Source organism: Pseudophryne corroboree, chromosome 6, assembly GCF_028390025.1.
Source record: "Pseudophryne corroboree isolate aPseCor3 chromosome 6, aPseCor3.hap2, whole genome shotgun sequence".
Classification (NCBI taxonomy): Eukaryota; Metazoa; Chordata; class Amphibia; order Anura; family Myobatrachidae; genus Pseudophryne; species Pseudophryne corroboree.
The window spans coordinates 815,820,127-815,843,735 of NC_086449.1; the positions used below are offsets into that span (position 1 = coordinate 815,820,127).

At 49.1% G+C, this 23,609-nt stretch overlaps 1 protein-coding gene across 4 annotated transcripts in view; it reads right to left on the reverse strand.

The window, feature by feature from the left end:
* The window catches only part of ITPR2 (inositol 1,4,5-trisphosphate receptor type 2), a 490,021-nt gene that overhangs the window by 420,293 nt on the left and 46,119 nt on the right, over positions 1-23,609 (reverse strand). For all 4 annotated transcript variants that reach the window (XM_063929104.1, XM_063929105.1, XM_063929106.1 and 1 more), the window contains exon 2: positions 7,324-7,394. In XM_063929104.1, coding sequence (XP_063785174.1) covers positions 7,324-7,394 — 71 coding nt within the window. The remainder of the gene's footprint in view (positions 1-7,323; positions 7,395-23,609) is intronic.

Sequence of the window (23,609 nt, forward strand, 5' to 3'; positions counted from 1 at the left end):
TGCATTAGCGTCCGCATCTGAATCAGGACCAGAGTACGGGATCGCAGCTGTGAATGCATTAGCGTCCGCATCTGAATCAGGACCAGAGTACGGGATCGCAGCTGTGAATGCATTAGCGTCCGCATCTGAATCAGGACCAGAGTACGGGATCGCAGCTGTGAATGCATTAGCGTCCGCATCTGAATCAGGACCCGAGTACGGGATCGCAGCTGTGAATGCATTAGTGTCCGCATCTGAATCAGGACCAGAGTACGGGATCGCAGCTGTGAATGCATTAGCGTCCGCATCTGAATCAGGACCCGAGTACGGGATCGCAGCTGTGAATGCATTAGCGTCCGCATCTGAATCAGGACCCGAGTACGGGATCGCAGCTGTGAATGCATTAGCGTCCGCATCTGAATCAGGACCCGAGTACGGGATCGCAGCTGTGAATGCATTAGTGTCCGCATCTGAATCAGGACCAGAGTACGGGATCGCAGCTGTGAATGCATTAGTGTCCGCATCTGAATCAGGCCCCGAGTACGGGATCGCAGCTGTGAATGCATTAGCGTCCGCATCTGAATCAGGACCAGAGTACGGGATCGCAGCTGTGAATGCATTAGCATCCGCATCTGAATCAGGACCAGAGTACGGGATCGCAGCTGTGAATGCATTAGCGTCCGCATCTGAATCAGGACCAGAGTACGGGATCGCAGCTGTGAATGCATTAGCGTCCGCATCTGAATCAGGACCAGAGTACGGGATCGCAGCTGTGAATGCATTAGCGTCCGCATCTGAATCAGGACCAGAGTACGGGATCGCAGCTGTGAATGCATTAGCATCCGCATCTGAATCAGGACCAGAGTACGGGATCGCAGCTGTGAATGCATTAGCGTCCGCATCTGAATCAGGACCAGAGTACGGGATCGCAGCTGTGAATGCATTAGCGTCCGCATCTGAATCAGGACCAGAGTACGGGATCGCAGCTGTGAATGCATTAGCGTCCGCATCTGAATCAGGACCCGAGTACGGGATCGCAGCTGTGAATGCATTAGCGTCCGCATCTGAATCAGGACCAGAGTACGGGATCGCAGCTGTGAATGCATTAGCGTCCGCATCTGAATCAGGACCCGAGTACGGGATCGCAGCTGTGAATGCATTAGCGTCCGCATCTGAATCAGGACCCGAGTACGCTAGTGTGTTGGCAAAGGCTCTGCGGTACGCGCGGCAAAGGCTCTGCGGTACGTGTGGCAAAGGCTCTGCGGTACGCGCGGCATGCCTGTCATGTCAGAGTGACAGCTATTACAAACTCACCACAACGGTCAAAAACTAATTATTTGCTGTGTATTTCAGTGAAAAGCACAATGTAAACACGCGGCGCAGGCCTTCCTGGTGGCTGTTTACCTGGATTTGAAAATGAAACAGGGACAATGAAGAAAACACACAAAGGATTAGGATCCTGAGACGCACACGAATGCTCAGTAACGCGGCAAACAATCGTCAGTTCTAAGCTAATAAGAGCCAATAGGTTTTAGTAGAAGCTCAGAAAACAAGTAAATATACTAAGGGGGTAATTCAGACCTGATCGCTAGGCTGCGTTTTTGTACAGCGGCCGATCAGGACTAAACTGCGCATGCACCGCAATGCGAAGGCTTTTCGCACGGGTACAAAGCGGATCGCCGCTCAGCGACGGATTTGTGCGTAGAATCCATTCGCGCAGGCGGTCGCAAGGAGATTGACAGGAAGGCGTTTGTGGGTGGCAACTGACCGTTTTCAGGGAGTGGTTGGAAAAACGCAGGCGTGTCCATGCGTTTGCAGGGCGGGTGTCTGACGTCAATTCCGGTCCCGGACAGGCTGAAGTGATCGCAGCGGCTGAGTAAGTCCTGGGCTGCGCAGAGACTGCACAAGATCTGTTTGTACAGCTCTGCTACACTTGCGATCGCACACTTGCACAGCTAAAATACCCTCCCCTATGGGCGGCGACTATCTGATCGCAGGGCTGCAGAAATCACTAGCTAGGTCTGAATTAGGCCCTAAGTGCAGACACAGAGAAATGACAAATTCAGATTTGAAAGATATATAATTGATCTTTTGTTTCTACAGTGCCGTGGCGCAGTACGTAGGGGTGAAACATAACAATAGGATTATACATAATAATACTACAGAGAAAACCAAGGGGAGAGGGTCCTGCAGTCTATAGGGGATATGTGCAGACGCACCGAGGGAGAGGGGGCACAGAGCTGTACGATGCAGAGGCTGGGGAGTCGGAGGCTGGAGGTTGCAGGCTTGAGTGAGCAGAGGAGACTAAAGGATGGGAGGTTGCGTTGACTGTGTCTGACTGGGCACAAGAGGGCATTCCGGAGGTTGGAGTCAGAATAGGAGAAATCCAGAAGACTCGCCCATCTCAGATAAAAGCAATATACTCGTATATTCTAAAGATTTGCTTACAAATGAATGACTCCTCACACCGGTTGGCTTCTTTACTCGTCACATTTGTAACAGCACATCGGTATACATGAGACGGCTTGCTGACACTCGCTATGCCCCACCAGCCCTAGCTATCATCCGGCTGCTAGTCAGCGTCGGAAGCCCCGCCCACTGGATCCCACAAGCCTTTTATCCTTTCACACACTCCAGAGCAATCACACCCATGCAGTGCTGCTGTGTGTAAAACCTTTCCTGTAAGAAACACCACCTTGTCTGCTTATTGTCCTGGGGAGGGAGTCCTGTTCTGGACATCAGAACACGGCAAAGTCATCGTTGCGCTTGCTCGCTTTGAGGTCATTCAGATTAGTCGCAGGGTGATATGTCTGGGGATCTTGGGGGCTAAGAGAGTAGCGCCAAGTCTTGGGGTCCCGTACGATCTACCCAATGTCAATTATGTCAATTATACAGCATTTTGTTATTTGACCCGTAACGGTTTCCCGCGAAGAAGAAAAAGACATAAAACTTTCTTTGAGAAATGGCACAAAACACGTTCACTTTTGGGGAATCACGCTAAATGCGCTACAGTTTCGTGTGGATTCTCTAATTCTATATGCGCATATTGTGAACTTTACCGCTTTGGTGAAACGTTGATTCATCACGGTCGTCTTCCATGTTTTGTATTGCATCAATAAATTCTACCCGCTTTACTGCGCAAAAAGCCTGTAACTGTTGCAACCGGTATGGCCTTGTGATTAAAAGTTGCCTTAACACACGCGTCGTATGAGGGGTGGCAAGTTCTTGGCTGGCACAAGTGTACTTGCGCGGGCTACGCAGAAAACTCTGTTGAATTCTTCTCACGTTTTCCTCTGAAGCGCATGGTCGCCCCTTACATAAACAGCCTGTTTCCTCAGTGGCGGAACCAGCGACGAATGCTCTTTGGAATTGCCGGATCAATGCCAAAACGCTGTTGAAACGCACGCTGCACCACAATTATGTATTCAGTCTTGCTGAAGTGCAGAACGCAAAACGCCTTGTGTTGCGGGGTCACCGTCTTGCGAACGACTGAGGCTAGGGGAGGAATCTAGCGGTAGTCATTTGAAACTCTATGCCCCGCATTTCATTCATGGGCGGTTTGTGGTTGCAGAGATTTAGCAATTTCAAATCGAGTCCATTATTTTGAAACAGCCTGTATATACTCACATATAAATCCTATGTGACCAGCTAGTGCACTATTCCCCAGAGTACCTCTCCGGTGCAGTATAGCGGCCAGTGCCCTCTCCCCCATAGTGTAGCGGCCAGTGCCCTCTCCCCCACAGTATAGCGGCCAGTGCCCTCTCCCCCACAGTATAGCGGCCAGTGCCCTCTCCCCCACAGTGTAGCGGCCAGTGCCCTCTCCCCCACAGTATAGCGACCAGTGCCCTCTCTCCCCCACAGAGTAGCAGCCAGTGCCCTCTCCCCCACAGTGTAGCGGCCAGTGCCCTCTCTCCCCCACAGTATAGCGACCAGTGCCCTCTCTCCCCCACAGTATAACGGCCAGTGCCCTCTCCCCCACAGTGTAGCGGCCAGTGCCCTCTCTCCCCCACAGTGTAGCGGCCGGTGCCCTCTCCCCCACAGTGTAGCGGCCAGTGCCCTCTCCCCCACAGTATAGCGGCCAGTGCCCTCTCCCCCACATTATGGCGGTTAGTGCCCTCTCCCCCACAGTATAGCGGCCAGTGCCCTCTCCCCCACAGTATAGCGTCCGGTGCCCTCTCCCCCACAGTATAGCGGCCGGTGCCCTCTCCCCCACAGTGTAGCGGCCGGTGCCCTCTCCCCCACAGTGTAGTGGCCGGTGCCCTCTCCCCCACAGTGTAGCGGCCGGTGCCCTCTCCCCCACAGTGTAGCGGCCGGTGCCCTCTCCCCCACAGTGTAGCGGCCGGTGCCCTCTCCCCCACAGTGTGGCGGCCGGTGCCCTCTCCCCCACAGTGTGGCGGCCGGTGCCCTCTCCCCCACAGTGTAGTGGCCGGTGCCCTCTCCCCCACAGTGTAGCGGCCGGTGTCCTCTCCCCCACAGTGTAGTGGCCGGTGCCCTCTAACCCACAGCATAGCGGCCAGTGCCCTTTACCCCAAAGTGTAGCGGCCAGTGCCCTCTCCCCCACAGTGTAGCGGCCAGTGCCCTCTCCTCCACAGTGTAGCGGCCAGTGCCCTCTAACCCACAGTGTAGCGGCCAGTGCCCTCTAACCCACAGTATAGCGGCCAGTTGTCTCTCCCCCACAGTGTAGCGGCCAGTGCCCTCTCCCCCACAGTGTAGCAGCCAGTGCCCTCTCCTCCACAGTGTAGCAGCCAGTGCCCTCTAACCCACAGTGTAGCAGCCAGTGCCCTCTAACCCACAGTGTAGCAGCCAGTGCCCTCTCCCCTCCACAGTACGGCAGCCAGTGCCCTCTCCCCTCCACAGTACGGCAGCCAGTGCCCTCTCCCCTCCACAGTACGACAGCCAGTGACCTCTCCCCTCCACAGTACGGCAGCCAGTGCCCTTTCCCCTCCACAGTACGGCAGCCAGTGCCCTCTCCCCTCCACAGTACGACAGCCAGTGACCTCTCCCCTCCACAGTACGGCAGCCAGTGCCCTTTCCCCTCCACAGTACGGCAGCCAGTGCCCTTTCCCCTCCACAGTACGGCAGCCAGTGCCCTCTCCCCCCCCTTTCATAATCTTTAGTGTCCCTCCATTATGTACTAATGACTCAGTACATTGCTGCACAAGAGGTTCCTGCAGTACAAAAATGAATACTAGTGATGATATTAATGTATAAGTGTATGTGATATTTCATTTTATAATGTGATTTTTTGCAGGAGTGACTGATCCATTTTGCAATCTGTTTTATGGCTTTGCATTTACTATTAGGATGTGCTACACAATATTGTTACTACTGCACAGACATTTATGCAGTTTCTTACTGTAGCTGCAAACCATATTGTATGAATATTATATATTGCCAATGTAACGCCTCTAGGAGGTCATTCCGAGTTGATCGTAGCTGTGCTAAATTTAGCACAGCTACGATCAGGCACTCAGACATGCGGGGGGACGCCCAGCACAGGGCTAGTCCGCCCCTCATGTCAGTGCCGGCCCCCCCGCAGAAATGCAAAAGTATCGCACAGCGGTGATGCTTTTGCATATGAGGAGTAACTCCCGGCCAGCGCAGCTCCTGGGGCTGGCCGGGAGAACCTCTTCGCTGCCCGGGTCGCAGAGGCCTCGTGTGACATCACGCAGACGCCGCGGCCCGCCCCAACGGTCCGGCCACGCCATAAAACCCAGAAATGTTCATTATTTTGGAAATTTCCACCACAAATTCAGCCTGTATCCATGGTAGTGGCATGACAGGAGCTGGAGGCTGCTAGCTTGTGTTGTCTGTTGCTAAACACGCTGCTGTAAGGGGCCGGCCGGCATGCAGAAACTCGCTCATCAGCTATTAATCAGACTACAGTGACAGGGGAAGGAATGATCCCAAGGTAAGCAAATACGACAGGCCATGATTACTCCGAGTGTGCCAAAGGCTGTGAAACCCGGCCCAAAACCCCCACTTGCACCACATTGGAACAACTCAGGCAATGTAAACAAATGAAGCGGTATTATGGGGAAATAACTTTCCAAGCAATGTAGGGTCTAATTCAGCACGGAACGCTGCTGCGACACATGCTGATGTCCTGTGAAGTGTGCGCACGCACAAAAGCCGCACTGCGCGTTCCCCGGAAACGCTCCTGTCTGACTGACAGGCAGAGGTGCTCACGAGGCGGGAAGGGGAGTCACCGCAGCATTTAAGGGGCATCACGGCAGCGTTGTTGTATATCGGTCGATATATTGGCCGTCGGCTGTTCTGCGGGGCCGATGCGATACGTCTGTGAATGATGGAGTTCACAGACGTATCGGCCGTACACACTGGCCGACGGACCCGCGATATATCGGCCGTTCAAGAGAACGGCCGATATATCGGCCAGTGTGTACGGGTCTTAAGGGGCCATTTATAATTAAATATTTGTGGCATGTTCCATATTACTTATAAACACCCATTTTTTCGGGGGAAACCTGCAAATATTTAGCATCACCTGTATGTACTCCGGTATCTACTGCAATCCATCCATTTTTGACAGCAGCCACAGCCCCCATATAAACCTATGGGGGATCCGGAACCTTCCCCAGCAATGGCCACCGTGCATGCGTGGTCAGTAGGCCGTGCATGCCCAGGAGTCTGGATTCACTCCGAACACATCGCAGGGACGGGCTCCAATCGGAACCACTGTCCCTGCGGCCGTAGAATGATACATCTGGGTGGAATAGCTGCACACTGCAGTGCAGTGCAGTGCTAATATCGCTCCCCGGTCGCACGCAGTATGTGATTATTGATAAATAGACCCCTACCTATGGTATACAAACGTGCTGTGCTTCCGATGCTTGGAATGGAGCAAGCGGCCAAACCCGACACACCTGCTGTCTCAGGGCTGATTGATGCAGATTACCAAACTAAACAAACTTGGAACGGTCTCACGTCAAAACATCATTGTTTCCATGACAACAAAACAATTGTCAAATACCGTATTCCCGATTATTTCTTTAAAGGGATCGTTCTCTCTTTGCAGATACTTCCATATCTATATCTATATCTATATCTATATATATATATATATATATATATATATTTGGTGTAGTTACTATAAAACATCCATAGCATCCAAGATCTGCTCTGTAGCGTTAAGTCCCTGGTAGCGTGGCCGTAAGCCCACAATAAACCAACTGCGTTCTTATGCCAATACAGCTTCATAATGAAAGGCAGAAAACATGATGACAGATTTCTGATTATTAATCTCAGCCGTCCGTCCTGTTTGACCAGCTGAGGTAAAAGGAAAGAACATTATGCAGATTGGGTAGCCCGAGGCGCAGGCCTTACCTCGGAACTTTTTGGGCGGATTGGTCAAGTCTCCGGCGTCTGGGTGAACCACGCATCTGTCATCCACCAATCTAGGGGGGGAAAAAATAAAAAATAATCATTTTATATTTGTATTGAGTGTCACACTCCAGGGGAACAAACATTGACAAAGAAAAGGTTCGGGAGAGGCCGAGATAAGCGGCGCTGGGTAACGGCGACAGATTGCAGCACTGCTATATATAGGACATGACCTTGCAGGTGCAATTTGTAACCTGGGTCCGTACATTCTTAAATCGCACTCTATGCACCTATGCAGCGGAGGCAGCCATCTTGTGGGCTGAAAAGCGGAGGCAAAGGGCCAGAATCTGATTTGTAAGTAAAGCAAAAAATAAAAAGCAAGGAACTTTGAGCCTGGGACAAACCATGATGCCACGCAAGCGGAGCAAATACATGTATATTGTTTCTGTGCAGGGTAAATACTGGCTGCTTTTGCATGTAGCCCACAAATGTTAGACAGCTTTATTTTTACACTGCAATTTAGATTTCAGTTTGAACACACCCCACCCAAATCTAACCCTCTCTGCACGTTACATCTGCCCCACCTGCAGTGCAGCATGGTTTTGCCCAGTTGCTTGCTTTTTTGCTTTACTTACATTCACGAATCAGGTACATAATGCAAAAAAAAAAAAAAAACAAGTATAACCTTTATTTGGCTTTAAAACAATTCTCATCCGATATACTTGCTTGAACACAAATGGGGAAATTACATTGACCGAGGTAGTAATTAAGCCCCCTGTGCTCAAGATTGGAAATCCTTAAAGCCTGGGCTGTTATGTGGCCTCAGTACCCAGTTTAGGAAACTCTGGTCTAATGGATTATTTATTAACATTTATATAGCACATACATATTCTGTAGCACATTACAGAGAATGCAGTACATCCCTGGTATAGTATGGTTATACACTTGAACACACACAGTACGTTTTTGGAATGTGGGGGGAACTGAAACCATGCAAACATGGGGTAATAGGAAGAATATAAAACATCACACATGTAGGGTCTTCTCAGGATCTGAACTCAAGACCTCAGGGCTGCGAGGCAGTAATGCTAACCACTATGCCACTGGTTGTTAACTCTACTGCCAAATTCCATTCCATAACCCTTGTACGCATTTTGGAGAACAATCTAGGTGCGCTTGCGCAAATCAAGATGCACTGCAACTTCACTATAAATGACGCCCCTTGTTTTTTATCCACAGACTGAGAAACATGCAGCACTGCTGGGGCTTTATGGGGACAACAGATGGTCATATTTTGGTCACTGAGCTCTATGGCGAAACTACTGTATAGTTCACCACAGCTGTCAACCTGGCTCCAAATATTTCGCAATGTAGTAACCTGGGTTGAAAAAAAAAAAAGCCCTTTAGTTTTAGATATTTAAAAAGGTCATAGTCCCCAAATCTTTCCCATTACAAAAGGTTTTTTCCAAGAAGCCCCCACAAAGCTCAGAGATGTTGAACTGACGCATTTCGCCAGATATTTCTAACCTGGGCTTAACGAATGAACAAAACGCGCCATTTGCATCAAAACGCTTGAAAATAGAGTGCATCATATTTTTCACGCACATTCACGCCGATGGTAAAACATAAGGCGTTTATATGTGTCGTACTATGCAACCCCAGCACATAGCTGCTTGTTTCACAGGCTCATTGAATAGATTTTTTTAAAAGGCAGCAAGTATGAGATAAGACTCGCATAAAAGTATTTTAGGGGGAAATGGAAGAGTTGTGGGGTGGGGGATCCCTAAAGTGTTTATTGGAAGGATTCCAGAGGGGAGTTCTACATTTCCCAGCATGCACAGCCCTAGGACGTACCATAATCCTGCCCACAAAGCAGTTGCATGTGTACAGAAACCACAGAGAGGTCGGGGGAACTGTGTATTTACACCAAGGCCAAACCGACCACTTTGCACAACGCTACTGAGGGTTGGTGCCTCTGCATTCCTGCTCAGCAATCGCCCTGTGCCGTCATCAGAAGCACGGTATGAAATAAATACAGAATTCCAGCTCCTGTGATGCAGCCAACACAAGATGATATTACAGCAGGCTGGGAAACGGATTACAACACAGCAACACATCTGCTGCAGTAACGTTGTCACTTCCTCCTCACCGCCACTAAACAAATCAGCAATGCTACATCTGTTTCCTGTTTCACAGGACAGGCTATGGGGCGAGAGCTGTCTGCTGTATGTGCACTGTGGGCAGGCAGGTATTGTGGCTAGTACCATTGCTGACTGTCAGAACTGCATCAGTCCCCTTCCAGCGCCCACAGAGCACATTACAGCAGGAAGACCCTGGAAACCAAGTGATAATCTTTGCAAAGTTAGTTTAACCTCCAGCCGTGACCCATGCAACCAGTGGCTGAGCACATACAAATGGAAGCTCAATGCTGCACCACACTGCCAGACAAGGTGGGCATTCGGGGGGGGAGGGAGCATGGCCTGGATTCCGCCTATTGAATCTGGACCTTTCACCTGGTGCACAGAAACACAAAGTATTACAGGAGATGGGTACGGATGTTATGGAAAAAAGTGACCTGTTCTCTTATGCTAGTGTGGACATGGCTGCCAGTGCCTGGGACATGATGTGAGGAGGGGAATGGAGGCAGCAGGAAGCCACAGACTGACAGTTATATAGTGGAAGGAGCATGGTTCCCAGCAGCACAGAGTATATCAGGAGACAGGGGCAGTGACATGATGTGAGGAGGGGAATGGAGGCAGCAGGAAGCCACAGACTGAGCATAAATAGTGAAAGTAGCAGAGTCCCCAGCAGCACAGAGTATATCAGGAGATGAGTGATGTGTCAGTGAGGACAGGGCTGCATGTGACAGGGGCAGTGACATGATGTGAGGAGGGGAATGGAGGCAGCAGGAAGCCACAGACTGAGAGTTATATAGTGGGAGGAGCAGGGTCCCCAGCAGCACAGAGTATATCAGGAGATGAGTGATGTGTCAGTGAGGACAGGGCTGCATGTGACAGGGGCAGTGACATGATGTGAGGAGGGGAATGGAGGCAGCAGGAAGCCACAGACTGAGAGTTATATAGTGGGAGGAGCAGGGTCCCCAGCAGCACAGAGTATATCAGGAGATGAGTGATGTGTCAGTGAGGACAGGGCTGCATGTGACAGGGGCAGTGACATGATGTGAGGAGAGGAATGGAGGCAGGAGGAAGCCACAGACTGAGAGTTATATAGTGGGAGGAGTAGGGTCCCCAGCAGCACAGAGTATATCAGGAGATGAGTGATGTGTCAGTGAGGACAAGGCTGCATGTGACAGGGGCAGAATGTCTCTCAGCGCAGTGAAACCACATAATCTCCGAGTATGTAGTCAAACACTGCTCAATAATTTGCTTAACCAAATACATGTTTTTTTATTTTTATTTTTAAATAAAATAAAACCATACCTGACAGTAAGAGCAGGAACCAGTCCAGGCACCTCCCAGAGTAAGCATGCCTGCACTGTAGCGAGCCAGGCACCTCATGTTTTGCATACAACCGCTGCAGTTCCTCATTATTTACAATATGTCACCACTTTCTCATAACTGTCATGCATAGACTATGAGGGAACACATACTGATGAAGGTTATATAAGCTTTGGTAAAACAGTTACTTTGTTACATCACCTCACAGGCACCAGAAGACACATTACAAAGCATACAGGCCCCAAAACACATGAAGCCATTTACTGTCACTCAGATGACGACCACCCTATGCAATCGGCCATTTACACGCGCCAGTTCCTCGTTCGGCCATCAGCTGTGGCACAAATGTGACATGTCTGGTCATTTATCAGCACACGGCCCATGGCCCTGACTTCTGACCTGCCCCAAATTCCAACGGAAACCGGCCAGAGTGTCATCAGCAAACCAAACACAGTGTGTGGCTCAGCCTCAGACCTGTTTACATGTTAGAGGACAGCACCACACAAAAATAATCATCTTATTATTATTTGTCTAATCACAATTATGTCAGGTGCCACAAAGTCCTGGAATAACTCTGTATTCTTTATATAGGACAAGCCCTAGATTGGCAGCTGAACACTCCTTCATAATACCTGTAACTATGGAAACAGGGCCGCAGCAGCCATGTTTGAACCTTGAACTGACATTTAGGGCAGGTCCGAATGGAGAAGTAATTCCAACATAATGCTTTTAATTTATATATACTGTACACACACACACACACACATATATATAGAGTATATATATGTGTGTGTGTGTGTGTGTGTGTGTGTGTGTGTGTGTGTGTGTGTGTGTGTGTGTGTGTGTGTGTGTGTGTGTGTGTGTGTGTATGTATGTATATATATATATATACACACACACACATATATACTCATATATACACACACACAGGCCGAAACCTGCCTCAGCTTTATTACATTTCTCCGCTCGGACTTACACTTCTCTACTACACAATTACAGAAGCAGTTAAGTAAATTAACAAGAAATATCCTTTGCAAACGTAATTATACGGTAAAATTGTGAATGAATGAAGCCAGCGGATGCGATAAGAGGGTGGCCTGTGTCCGTTTACCATCCACACCCCTTTCACTTGCTAAACTGATTTTCTTAATCTCAAGTGTCAAGATTTATCCCGATATTTAGAACACAAAGACATTTACAGAGGGCCGATTAAATCTCTGTAAACTGAAAATATCTGTAATAAATTTATATCGGTATAACCAGATATATCAGCGAGCCAACGAGCGCAATCTGTATGGCTGCTAGCTGCCCGCACTGACTAAGCCCCACGAGACGCGGTGGTTCTGTTCCAGCCAAACCAGACGCCACCAAAGACACTCATGGTGATAAATACGTATAAATCCTAATGGACCCATAATAAGTCATGACATTAAGACGCACAATAAAGGTATCATTTAGAAGGGAATATAGGAACAATCATTTTACCAGACACAATGGGCCCGATTTAGACCTGTTCGCTGCTGTGCGTTTTCTCACAGCAGGCAAATATCGATTGACTGCGCATGCACCACAATGCGCATGCGCGTCGCCAAACATCGCCAAGCTAGTGCGAAAATTTTGGTCACACAGCCATTCGCAAGCTAAGTGACAGGAAGCGGACGTTTGTGGGTGGTAACTGGCCGTTTTCTAGGAGTGTCAGAGAAAACGCAGGCATTCGCACGCATTTTCCGGAAGGGTGTGTGACATCAGCTCCGGCCCCGACCAGCCTGTTTGTATCACACTGTAGGAGTAAAGGCCCGTACACACTGGCCGATATATCGGCCGTTCTCGTGAACGGCGGATATATATCGCGGGTCCGTCGGCCAGTGTGTACGGCCGATACGTCTGTGAACTCCGTCGTTCACAGACGTATCGCGTCGGCCCCTCAGCACAGCCGACGGCCAGTATATCTACCGATATATTGACGCGTCACTGTGTGTGTACTGCGGTCGGCCGACCGCCCGTACACATACTGCGGCAGCCGGCGGTGGTCGACAGCTGAACTGGGCGGGCGTGTGTACACGCCCGCCCAGTTCATGACGTCAGTCCTCGACGGATCGGGCAGTGTGTATGCACAGTACACTGCCCAATCCGTCCATAGATATATCTGCAGATCAATTGATCAGCAGATATATCTATCAGTGTGTACCCACCTTAAGTCCTGGGCTGCACACACTGGAAAAACCATTCGATGGTGAATAAGTTGCGAACGGATATGCAGCTGTCCGCTGACTGAGGGACATTTTTGCACGGTGTACACATGCGATCGCACACTTGTACGGGGCGAATTTATACTCCCCTCGTGCTATCTGATCGCAGGACAACAAAATTAGCAGCCCAGCAATCAGGTCTGTATTAGAACCACAATAACACAGCATTTACTACAGAGGTGCGCGGCTCAGTAAACGTGATTATCCAGCTATTAGTGGTAGGAAGGTCACTGGGCATGTAACAGAAGGGCAGGCAATGTATAACCACAAGGATTACCTACAGGCTCTTGTAAGGGAACAACGGCGAATATGTTCCGCTGTGTCGCTGGCTAATTATTAACCGCGGGACAGGTTATAGTACATGGCGATGCACTGAGAGTGTCTACTCACTTCTGCTTAAGTCTTTTCTGATACTGAAATAGTTTGTATATATTGTGTGATCACTGTTTGGTAGTAGCCAGACGCGCAATTATTAGTGAGCACTGCGGGACATCACCGCAGTGTTTGGATGCGCACATTACAGGGTATTATGCGAAGCAATCCCCGCTGATTTCTCTGTGTGCCTCTATGTATAGATACTGGTGGAGGACGGTCTTCTCACCATTCCAGAGTACTGAGCTGCACCCCTACGAGGCGATCCAATTAGGAGCAGTCAGCTCTTTAACCTAAGTGCACCCATATGTCGCACTTACTGTCGCTCCGAACACGCAGTTTATTGGTGATAATTGGATAGCATCGGCCAAAACCATGAGTCAATTACCACAGCTAATTGGATAACGGCCAAAGTGTCTAATCTCTGACAACTACGGCCATTTGGTTTAATGACGGTAGGTTCGTTAAAATACTTATCAATTTTTTATTTTTTTTTAAGATCACTATAATGATGCTATTGAAGGTTTATGCAGGGGTATATAGTTTCCAGCTATGGGTATACAATATAGATATACTGTATGTGTGGGACAATGGAACGCCTGGTGTAAATTAGATTGTTGGTATAATGATTAGCGATACAGCACTAGGGCACAGAGGACATGGGTTTGATTCCTGCCTCGGCCCTGTGTGGAGTTTGTATGTGCTTCCAATCCTTTCATGAGATTTCTCCGGGTACTCAGGTTTCCTCCCAGTCTCCAAAAATATACTGGTAGGTTAATTGGCTCCTGAGAAATTTCACCCAAGTGTGTATGTGTGTATATATGTAGGAGGAAATATAGATTGTAAATCCCAATGGGGGGGGGGGGGGGGGCAGGCACTGACATGAATGACTGAAATGTTCGCTGCAAAATGCGTGCTATATAAATCACTGTAAGATATTACAAGTCACCAAGGAGATCGGTAAGGTCGCACATCTCAGAGGTGACTTCTAATATCCTTCATATTTGTACAGTAGGGGGCACATTTTTCTCAACGAACAACAAAGTGATGACTCAGCACTGTACTGTATATACGGGAGAAATGTTAGCATCACGTGTATATTATATGACAGGGATATTGCAGGCGTCATGCTGTAAAGCATCTTAAGGTCGTCAGGTTCAGAAAGCTTCCAGCTACATTACAGCATAGTGATCTAATGCAGAGATTAAAGTGATGTCACTGGGAAAGTGCGGTTTTTATTATCCACAAATCATTTCCATGTATTTATTGTATACGGAAGGAATGCGGTGGGGTCTGACACCAGTCGCGTTACTGTGAGGGGGTCCTTTATAGTGCGGCACAGAATAAGTGGTTTTTGGGGGACAAATAAGTTAAATTAGAAATTGCACAGGACGGCTTTCCCCATATAGGCCTTGGGGGTCATTCCGAGTTGATCGCTCGTTAGATGTTTTTAGCAGCCGTGCAAACGCATAGTCGCCGCCCATGGGGGAGTGTATTTTCACTTTGCCAGTGTGCGAACCCCTGTGCAGCTGAGCTCTGCAAAAAAAAATTGTGCAGTTTCTGAGTAGCTCTGAACTTACTCAGCCGCTGCGATCACTTCAGCCTGTCTGGTCCCGGAATGGACGTCAGACACCCGCCCTGCAAACGCTTGGACACGCCTGTTTTCCACGGCACTCCCAGAAAATGGTCAGTTGCCACCCACAAACGCCCTCTTCCTGTCAGTCACCTTGCGATCGGTTGTGCGAACAAATTCTTTGTTGAATCCATCACTCAGCAACGATCCGCTTTGTACCCGTACGACATGCCTGCACATTGCGGTGCATACGTATGCGCAGTAGTGACCTGATCACTGCGCTGCAAAAAACTGCAGCGTGCGATCAGGTCGGAATGACTCCCCTTACGTGTTCCGGGAGCGTCAGAGCCAAAGATAAAGTGGGATCTGGAATCCAACAATAGCCGGTCCCTGATTGGTTGGCCGCAACTCTTCTCATATTAAGGGGGCTCATTTATCAATGAGTGACTCGTGCGTATGATAAGTGGTGCTCCAGCCAATCAGCTCCTGTCATGTGTTTTAAAAATGACAGTTGGGAGCTGTTTGGCTGGAGCACCACTTATCATACGCGAGTTTTATCATTCACAACGAGTTTTATCACTCGTTGATAACTAGGACCTTACGTGCCAATCGAGTCAGTGGGGGGGATTCAATTGTTTAAGAACACCCTAAGTAATAGTCACCCGATGGGCGATATTCATTTGGCGATGGGTGCACGTGCCACAGGCACCCATTACTTATTGCACATGTGGCACCCAAATGCCCTGGGTTTAGGCACGTTAGCAACTAAACCCATGCAAAGATGCGCTGCATTTGGGGGCTTAAAAGACAGACATTGGTCAGATTCCTGCTCACCGCCTTATGAGGTTGCACTAAAATGTAATAAATGCTAAGATATAAAATGTAATGGCCATGACACAATAGGTAGCGCAGTACTTCAACATCCACCGAACGTAGCCTGGGCGTAAGTTCCACGTCAGCGGCGAAGTATCCCTGGAAACGATTTAGCATGTAGGCACCTATCCATGAGGAAGATGTAGGGGGCGATCCAGGGTGGGGAGTCTGCTGACTGTAAGGGAGCAGGATCTTGTGTCAAGAAAATAAACACCTCATGAATTTAGGCCAAGTTATTGGCAATGGAAAAGTATTTGTACAAATGGAATGCGGTAGATTTTCACACGTTCCGCTTCATTCAGTTTCGTTCATTCCTTTATAATGTGTTTCCATCTGTAGGACCTCGGTCCGGGATTAACCATTTCACCTCAGGCTTACGATTAGTAGAGCTGGCACTGACAGGGTTACTGTCTGTACTGACTGTACAAGAAAAGTATATGATCCTTTCGAGAAAAATGCTTCCTTACAGAGATAATCTTTGGTATTTCAGCTTATCTTAGTGAGTGCAGCAGTTCCTGTACCTCCATTGTCATGGCAATATCAATCAGCCTAAACGCATTCACAATCACTAGTCTTGCGGTCAGCTGTAGCGCCGTTCCGATTAGTAGGATGCAAGAGGAAAATGGCTACTGTGGCATGTTTGAGCCACCTAATTTTTAGGTTTGAAGTAGCAATCACACGGGAAAAAAATAAGAATTTACTCACCGGTAATTCTATTTCTCATAGTCCGTAGTGGATGCTGGGGACTCCGTAAGGACCATGGGGATTAGCGGCTCCGCAGGAGACTGGGCACAACTATAAAGAAAGCTTTTAGACTACTGGTGTGCACTGGCTCCTCCCACTAAGACCCTCCTCCAGACTTCAGTTAGGATACTGTGCCCGGAAGAGCTGACACAATTAGGAAGGATTTTGAATCCCGGGTAAGACTCATACCAGCCACACCAATCACACCGTATAACTTGTGATACAATACCCAGTTAACAGCATGATAACAACTGAGCCTCTCAACAGATAGCTCAACAATTCCCCTTTAGTTAAGCAATAACTATATACAAGTATTGCAGACAATCCGCACTTGGGATGGGCGCCCAGCATCCACTACGGACTACGAGAAATAGATTTACCGGTGAGTAAAATCTTATTTTCTCTGACGTCCTAAGTGGATGCTGGGCACTCCGTAAGGACCATGGGGATTATACCAAAGCTCCCAAACGGGCGGGAGAGTGCGGATGACTCTGCAGCACCGAATGAGAGAACTCAAGGTCCTCCTCAGCCAGGGTATCAAATTTGTAGAATTTTGCAAACGTGTTTGCCCCTGACCAAGTTGCAGCTCGGCAAAGTTGAAGAGCAGAGACCCCTCGGGCAGCCGCCCAAGAAGAGCCCACTTTCCTCGTGGAATGGGCTTTTACTGATTTAGGATGCGGCAGTCCAGCCGCAGAATGTGCAAGCTGAATCGTACTACAGATCCAGCGAGCAATAGTCTGCTTTGAAGCAGGTGCACCCAACTTGTTGGGCGCATACAGGATAAAGAGCGAGTCAGTCTTTCTGACTCCAGCTGTCCTGGAAACATAAATTTTTAGGGCCCTAACTACATCCCACAACTTGGAAGCCTCCAAGTCATTTGTAGCCGCAGGCACCACGATAGGTTGGTTCAGATGAAAAGCTGATACCACTTTGGGGAGAAACTGGGGACGAGTCCTCAATTCTGCCCTATCCATATGGAAAATCAGATAAGGGCTTTTACATGACAAAGCCGCCATTTCTGAAACACGCCTGGCCGAAGCCAAGGCCAACAACATGACCACTTTCCACGTGAGATATTTCAAATCCACGGTTTTCAGTAGCTCAAACCAATGTGACTTTAGGAAATCCAACACCACGTTGAGATCCCAAGGTGCCACTGGAGGCACAAAAGGGGGCTGAATATGCAGCACTCCCTTAACAAAAGTCTGAACTTCAGGTAGTGAAGCCAATTCTCTCTGGAAGAAAGTCGATAGAGCCGAAATCTGGACCTTAATGGAACCCAATTTTAGGCCCATAGTCACCCCTGACTGTAGGAAGTGCTGGAACCGGCCCAGCTGAAATTCTTCCGTTGGGGCCTTCCTGGCCTCACACCACGCAACATATTTTCGCCATATGCGGTGATAATGGTTTGCGGTTACTTCTTTCCTAGCTTTAATCAGCGTAGGAATGACTTCCTCCGGAATGCCCTTTTCCTTCAGGATCCGGTGTTCAACCGCCATGCCGTCAAACGCAGCCGCGGTAAGTCTTGGAACAGACAGGGCCCCTGCTGCAGCAGGTCTTGTCTGAGCGGTAGAGGCCATGGGTCCTCTGACATCATTTCTTGAAGTTCCGGATACCACGCTCTTCTTGGCCAATCCGGAACAATGAGTATAGTTCTTACTCCTCTTCTCCTTATTATCCTCAGTACCTTTGGTATGAGAGGAAGAGGAGGGAACACATAAACCGATCGGTACACCCACAGTGTTACCAGAGCGTCCACAGCTATCGCCTGCGGGTCTCTCGACCTGGCGCAATATTTTTCTAGCTTTTTGTTTAGGCGGGACGCCATCATGTCCACCTGTGGTTTTTCCCACTGGTTTACAATCACTTGAAAGACTTCTGGATGAAGTCCCCACTCTCCCGGGTGGAAGTCGTGCCTGCGGAGGAAGTCTGCTTCCCAGTTGTCCACTCCCGGAATGAACACTGCTGACAGTGCTAACACGTGATTTTCCGCCCATCGGAGAATCCTTGTGGCTTCTGCCATCGCCGTCCTGCTTCTCGTGCCGCCCTGTCGGTTTACATGGGCGACCGCCGTGATGTTGTCTGACTGGATCAGTACCGGCTGGTTTTGAAGCAGGGGTTTTGCCTGACTTAGGGCATTGTAAATGGCCCTTAGTTCCAGAATATTTATGTGCAGGGAAGTCTCCTGACTTGACCATAGTCCTTGGAAGTTTCTTCCCTGTGTGACTGCTCCCCAGCCTCGAAGGCTGGCATCCGTGGTCACCAGGACCCAGTCCTGTATGCCGAATCTGCGGCCCTCTTGAAGATGAGCACTCTGCAGCCACCACAGCAGAGACACCCTTGTCCTCGGAGACAGGGTTATCAGACGATGCATCTGAAGATGCGATCCGGACCACTTGTCCAACAGGTCCCACTGAAAGGTTCTTGCATGAAACCTGCCGAATGGAATCGCTTCGTAGGAAGCTACCATTTTTCCCAGGATCCGCGTGCAGTGATGCACCGACACCTGTTTTGGTTTTAGGAGGCCTCTGACTAGAGATGACAGCTCCTTGGCCTTTTCCTCCGGGAGAAACACTTTTCTCTGTTCTGTGTCCAGAACCATCCCTAGGAACAGCAGGCGTGTTGTAGGGACCAGCTGTGACTTTGGAATGTTTAGAATCCAGCCGTGCTGTTGTAGCACTTCCCGAGATAGTGCTACCCCTACCAACAACTGCTCTCTCAGGAGATCGTCCAAGTACGGGTTAATTAAAACTCCCTTCTTTCGAAGGAGTATCATCATTTCCGACATTACCTTGGTAAAGACCCTCGGAGCCGTGGAGAGACCGAACGGCAACGTCTGGAATTGGTAATGACAATCTTGTACCACAACCTGAGGTACTCCTGGTGAGGATGGTAAATGGGGACATGTAGGTAAGCATCCTTGATGTCCAGCGATACCATGTAATCCCCCTCGTCCAGGCTTGCAATAACCGCCCTGAGCGATTCCATCTTGAACTTGAATTTTTTTTATATATGTGTTCAAGGATTTCAAATTTAAAATGGGTCTCACCGAACCGTCCGGTTTCGGCACCACAAACATTGTGGAATAGTAACCCCTTCCTTGTTGAAGTAGGGGCACCTTTACTATCACTTGTTGTGAATACAGCTTTTGAATTGCCTGTAACACTGCCTCCCTGCCTGAGGGAGTGGTTGGCAAGGCAGATTTGAGGAAACGGCGCGGGGGGGGGGGGGGGGGGGGGGGGTTGGGAGACGTCTCGAATTCCAGTTTGTACCCCTGAGATACTACTTCAGGGATCCACCCGTGAGCGAGCCCACTGATTGCTGAAATTTTTGAGACGGGCCCCCGCCGTACCTGGCTCCGCCTGTGAAGCCCCAGCGTGATGCTGTGGACTTAGAGGAAGCGGGGGAGGACTTTTGCTCCTGGGAACTGGCTGTATGCTGCAGCTTCTTTCCCCTACCTCTGCCTCTGGGCAGAAAGAACGCGCCTTTAACCCGCTTGCCCCTATTAGGCCGAAAGGACTGTACCTGATAATACGGTGCTTTCTTTGGTTGTGAGGGAACATGGGGTAAAAATGTAGACTTCCCAGCTGTTGCTGTGGAAACGAGGTCCGAGAGACCATCCCCGAACAATTCCTCACCCTTATAAGGCAGAACTTCCATGTGTCGTTTGGAATCTGCATCACCTGTCCACTGCCGAGTCCATAACCCTCTCCTGGCAGAAATGGACATTGCACTAATTTTGGATGCCAGCCGGCAAATATCCCTCTGTGCATCCCTCATGTATAAAAGTGCGTCTTTTATATGCTCTACGTTTAGCAAAATAGTGTCCCTGTCTAGGGTATCTATATTTTCTGACAGGGAATCTGACCACGCCGCAGCAGCACTGCACATCCAGGCTGAAGCTATAGCCGGTCTCAATATAACACCTGTGTGTGTATATATAGATTTCAGGATAGCCTCCTGCTTTCTATCAGCAGATTCCTTCAGGGCGGCCATATCCAGAGACGGTAGTGCCACCTTCTTTGACAAGCGTGTGAGCGCTTTATCCACCCTAGGGGATGTTTCCCAGCGTGACCTATCCTCTGGCGGGAAAGGGTACGCCATTAGTAACCTCTTAGAAATTACCAGCTTTTTATCAGGGGAAGCCCACGCTTCTTCACACACTTCATTTAACTCTTCAGATGGAGGAAAAGCTACTGGTAGTTTTTTCTCTCCAAACATTATACCCTTTTTTGTGGTACCGGGGGTAACATCAGAAATGTGCAACACATTTTTCATTGCCTCAATCATGTAACGTGTGGCCCTACTGGAAGTTACATTAGTCTCATCGTCGTCGACACTGGAGTCAGTATCCGTGTCGACATCTGTGTCAACAATCTGAGGTAGCGGCCGTTTTAGAGCCCCTGATGGCTTTTGAGACGCCTGGGCAGACACAGGCTGAGAAGTCGGCTGTCCCACATTTGGTATGTCGTCAAACCTTTTATGTAAGGAGTCGACACTATCACGTAATTCCTTCCACAGCACCATCCACTCAGGTGTCGACCCCACAGGGGGTGACATCACATTTACAGGCATCTGCTCCGTCTCCACATAAGCCTCCTCATCAAACATGTCGACACAGCCGTACCGACACACCGCAAACACACAGGGAATGCTCTGACAGAGGACAGGACCCCACAAAGCCCTTTGGGGAGACAGAGAGAAAGTATGCCAGCACACACCAGAGCGCTATATAACACTGGGATCCCACTATCAATGAGTGTTTTCCCTTATAGCTGCTTTTTTTTATATCTTATATATATATAATATCTATACTGCGCCTAAATTTAGTGCCCCCCCTCTCTTTTTTACCCTTCTGTAGTATTCAGACTGCAGGGGAGAGCCAGGGAGCTTCCTTCCAGCGGAGCTGTGAGGGAAAAATGGCGCCAGTGTGCTGAGGGAGAAGTACCGCCCCCTTTTCGGCGGACTTTCTCCCGCTTTTTCTGGAATACTGGCAGGGGTAATTTTACATCTATATAGCCTCTAGGACTATATATGATGTAGATTTGCCAGCCAAGGTGTCATATATTGCCCTCAGGGCGCCCCCCCCCCCCCCCCCCCCAGCGCCCTGCACCCATCAGTGACCGAAGTGTGAGGTGTACATGAGGAGCAATGGCGCACAGCTGCAGTGCTGTGCGCTACCTTGGTGAAGACCGAAGTCTTCTGTCGCCGATTTTCCGGACCTCTTCGTGCTTCTGGCTCTGTAAGGGGGGCGGCGGCGCGGCTCCGGGAACGAACACCAAGGTCGGGTCCTGCGGTCGATCCCTCTGGAGCTAATGGTGTCCAGTAGCCTAAGAAGCCCAAACTACCACCTGTTAGGTTGGTTCGCTTCTTTTCCCCTTAGTCACTCGCTGCAGTGAGTCTGTTGCCAGCAGATCTCACTGTAAAATAAAAAAACTAAATACACTTTCTTTCTAGGTGCTCAGGAGAGCCCCTAGTGTGCATCCAGCTCAGCCGGAAACAAGAATCTAACTGAAGTCTGGAGGAGGGTCTTAGTGGGAGGAGCCAGTGCACACCAGTAGTCTAAAAGCTTTCTTTATAGTTGTGCCCAGTCTCCTGCGGAGCCGCTAATCCCCATGGTCCTTACGGAGTCCCCAGCATCCACTTAGGACATTAGAGAAATAGGCGTACTATTGTAACAAATTACTGACAGATGAAAAGAAGAATCTCAGTTACCATTTATGCCTTAAATTTGTTTCTTCAGGCTGCTATTAAAGATTGCTAATACTGCACAGTGCCATATGACTACCATGGCAACCACAGTCACATGGCACATAACGTAATGGGCAGAGAGGCTTTGGAATGCCCCTCTGAGCTTGATCTGCACTGTGTAATGTAACATCCCTCCATCTCTCTTATATCACGCCGAGAGCTTTGTGAACCAAGGTGTGTATCTGTGTAACCGGCAGTCATATTTTGCACCCCACCCCTTAGAGAGATTTTGAAAAAGGATATAATGATATCTAGATGGACAACTATGAAAAGTGACTTAGGGGCTCATTCAGATCTGATCACTAGGCAGCGATTTTTACTGTCCTGCGTTCAGATAATCGCCGCCTACAGGGGGAGTGTATTTTCGCTGCGCAAGTGTGTGATCGCATGTGTATTAGAGCTGTACAAACTGATTTTGTGCAGTCTCTGCGCAGCCCAGGACTTGAACAGCCGCTGCGATCACATCAGCCTGTCCGGGACCGGATTTGACGTCAGACACCCTCCCTGAAAACGCTTTGATCCCGCCTGCGTTTTTCCGGACACTCCCTGAAAACGGTCAGTTGCCACGGCTTCCTGTCAATCTCCTTGCGAACGCCCGTGCGACTAGATCCTTTGCACAATCCAATCGCTGACTGGCGATCCCTGTTGCAGCCGTCCGTCGCGCCTGCGCATTGCGGTGCATACGCATGCGCAGTTCGGTATCTGATCACCCGCTGTGCAAAAATGCAGCCTCGTGATCAGTTCTGAATGACCCCCCTTAACTTGCTATTTAAAGAAAAAAATCTTTTACGTGGAATCACCGATTTAATATCTGCTGCTTTTTAATCAATTCAAGACGCACATAAATAGGTTTACTTCAGGCATGCATAGAAGCGTAGAATCTCCGGCTTACAAAAGCTAATTTTAACCAATCATATGAAGCTGGAGATACGCAGAGAGCCGCCGAAATCCCCTAGCGGCTGCTGCAGCATTAAATTGGTAGCAGTTCTGCTCCCCAGAGCTCTGTCCTTGTTACATAACTCTGCAGGAATTCTCAGCCTGTAAACAATACGAGTCCTTGTTGGGTGAGCCTTTATCTAAACACAAAGCACAAAGCCGCAATACTCCGTCTAACAACACAAACGCTCTCCTGTATACACACCTCAAACCGCACTCTTCTGTGTACACTGCATGTTCTATAAAGACATATATATACACACACATACGGTAAGTCTGACGACTATCCATCAGACGTCACTTATGTATAATTACAGGCACCTGTTCCATAGG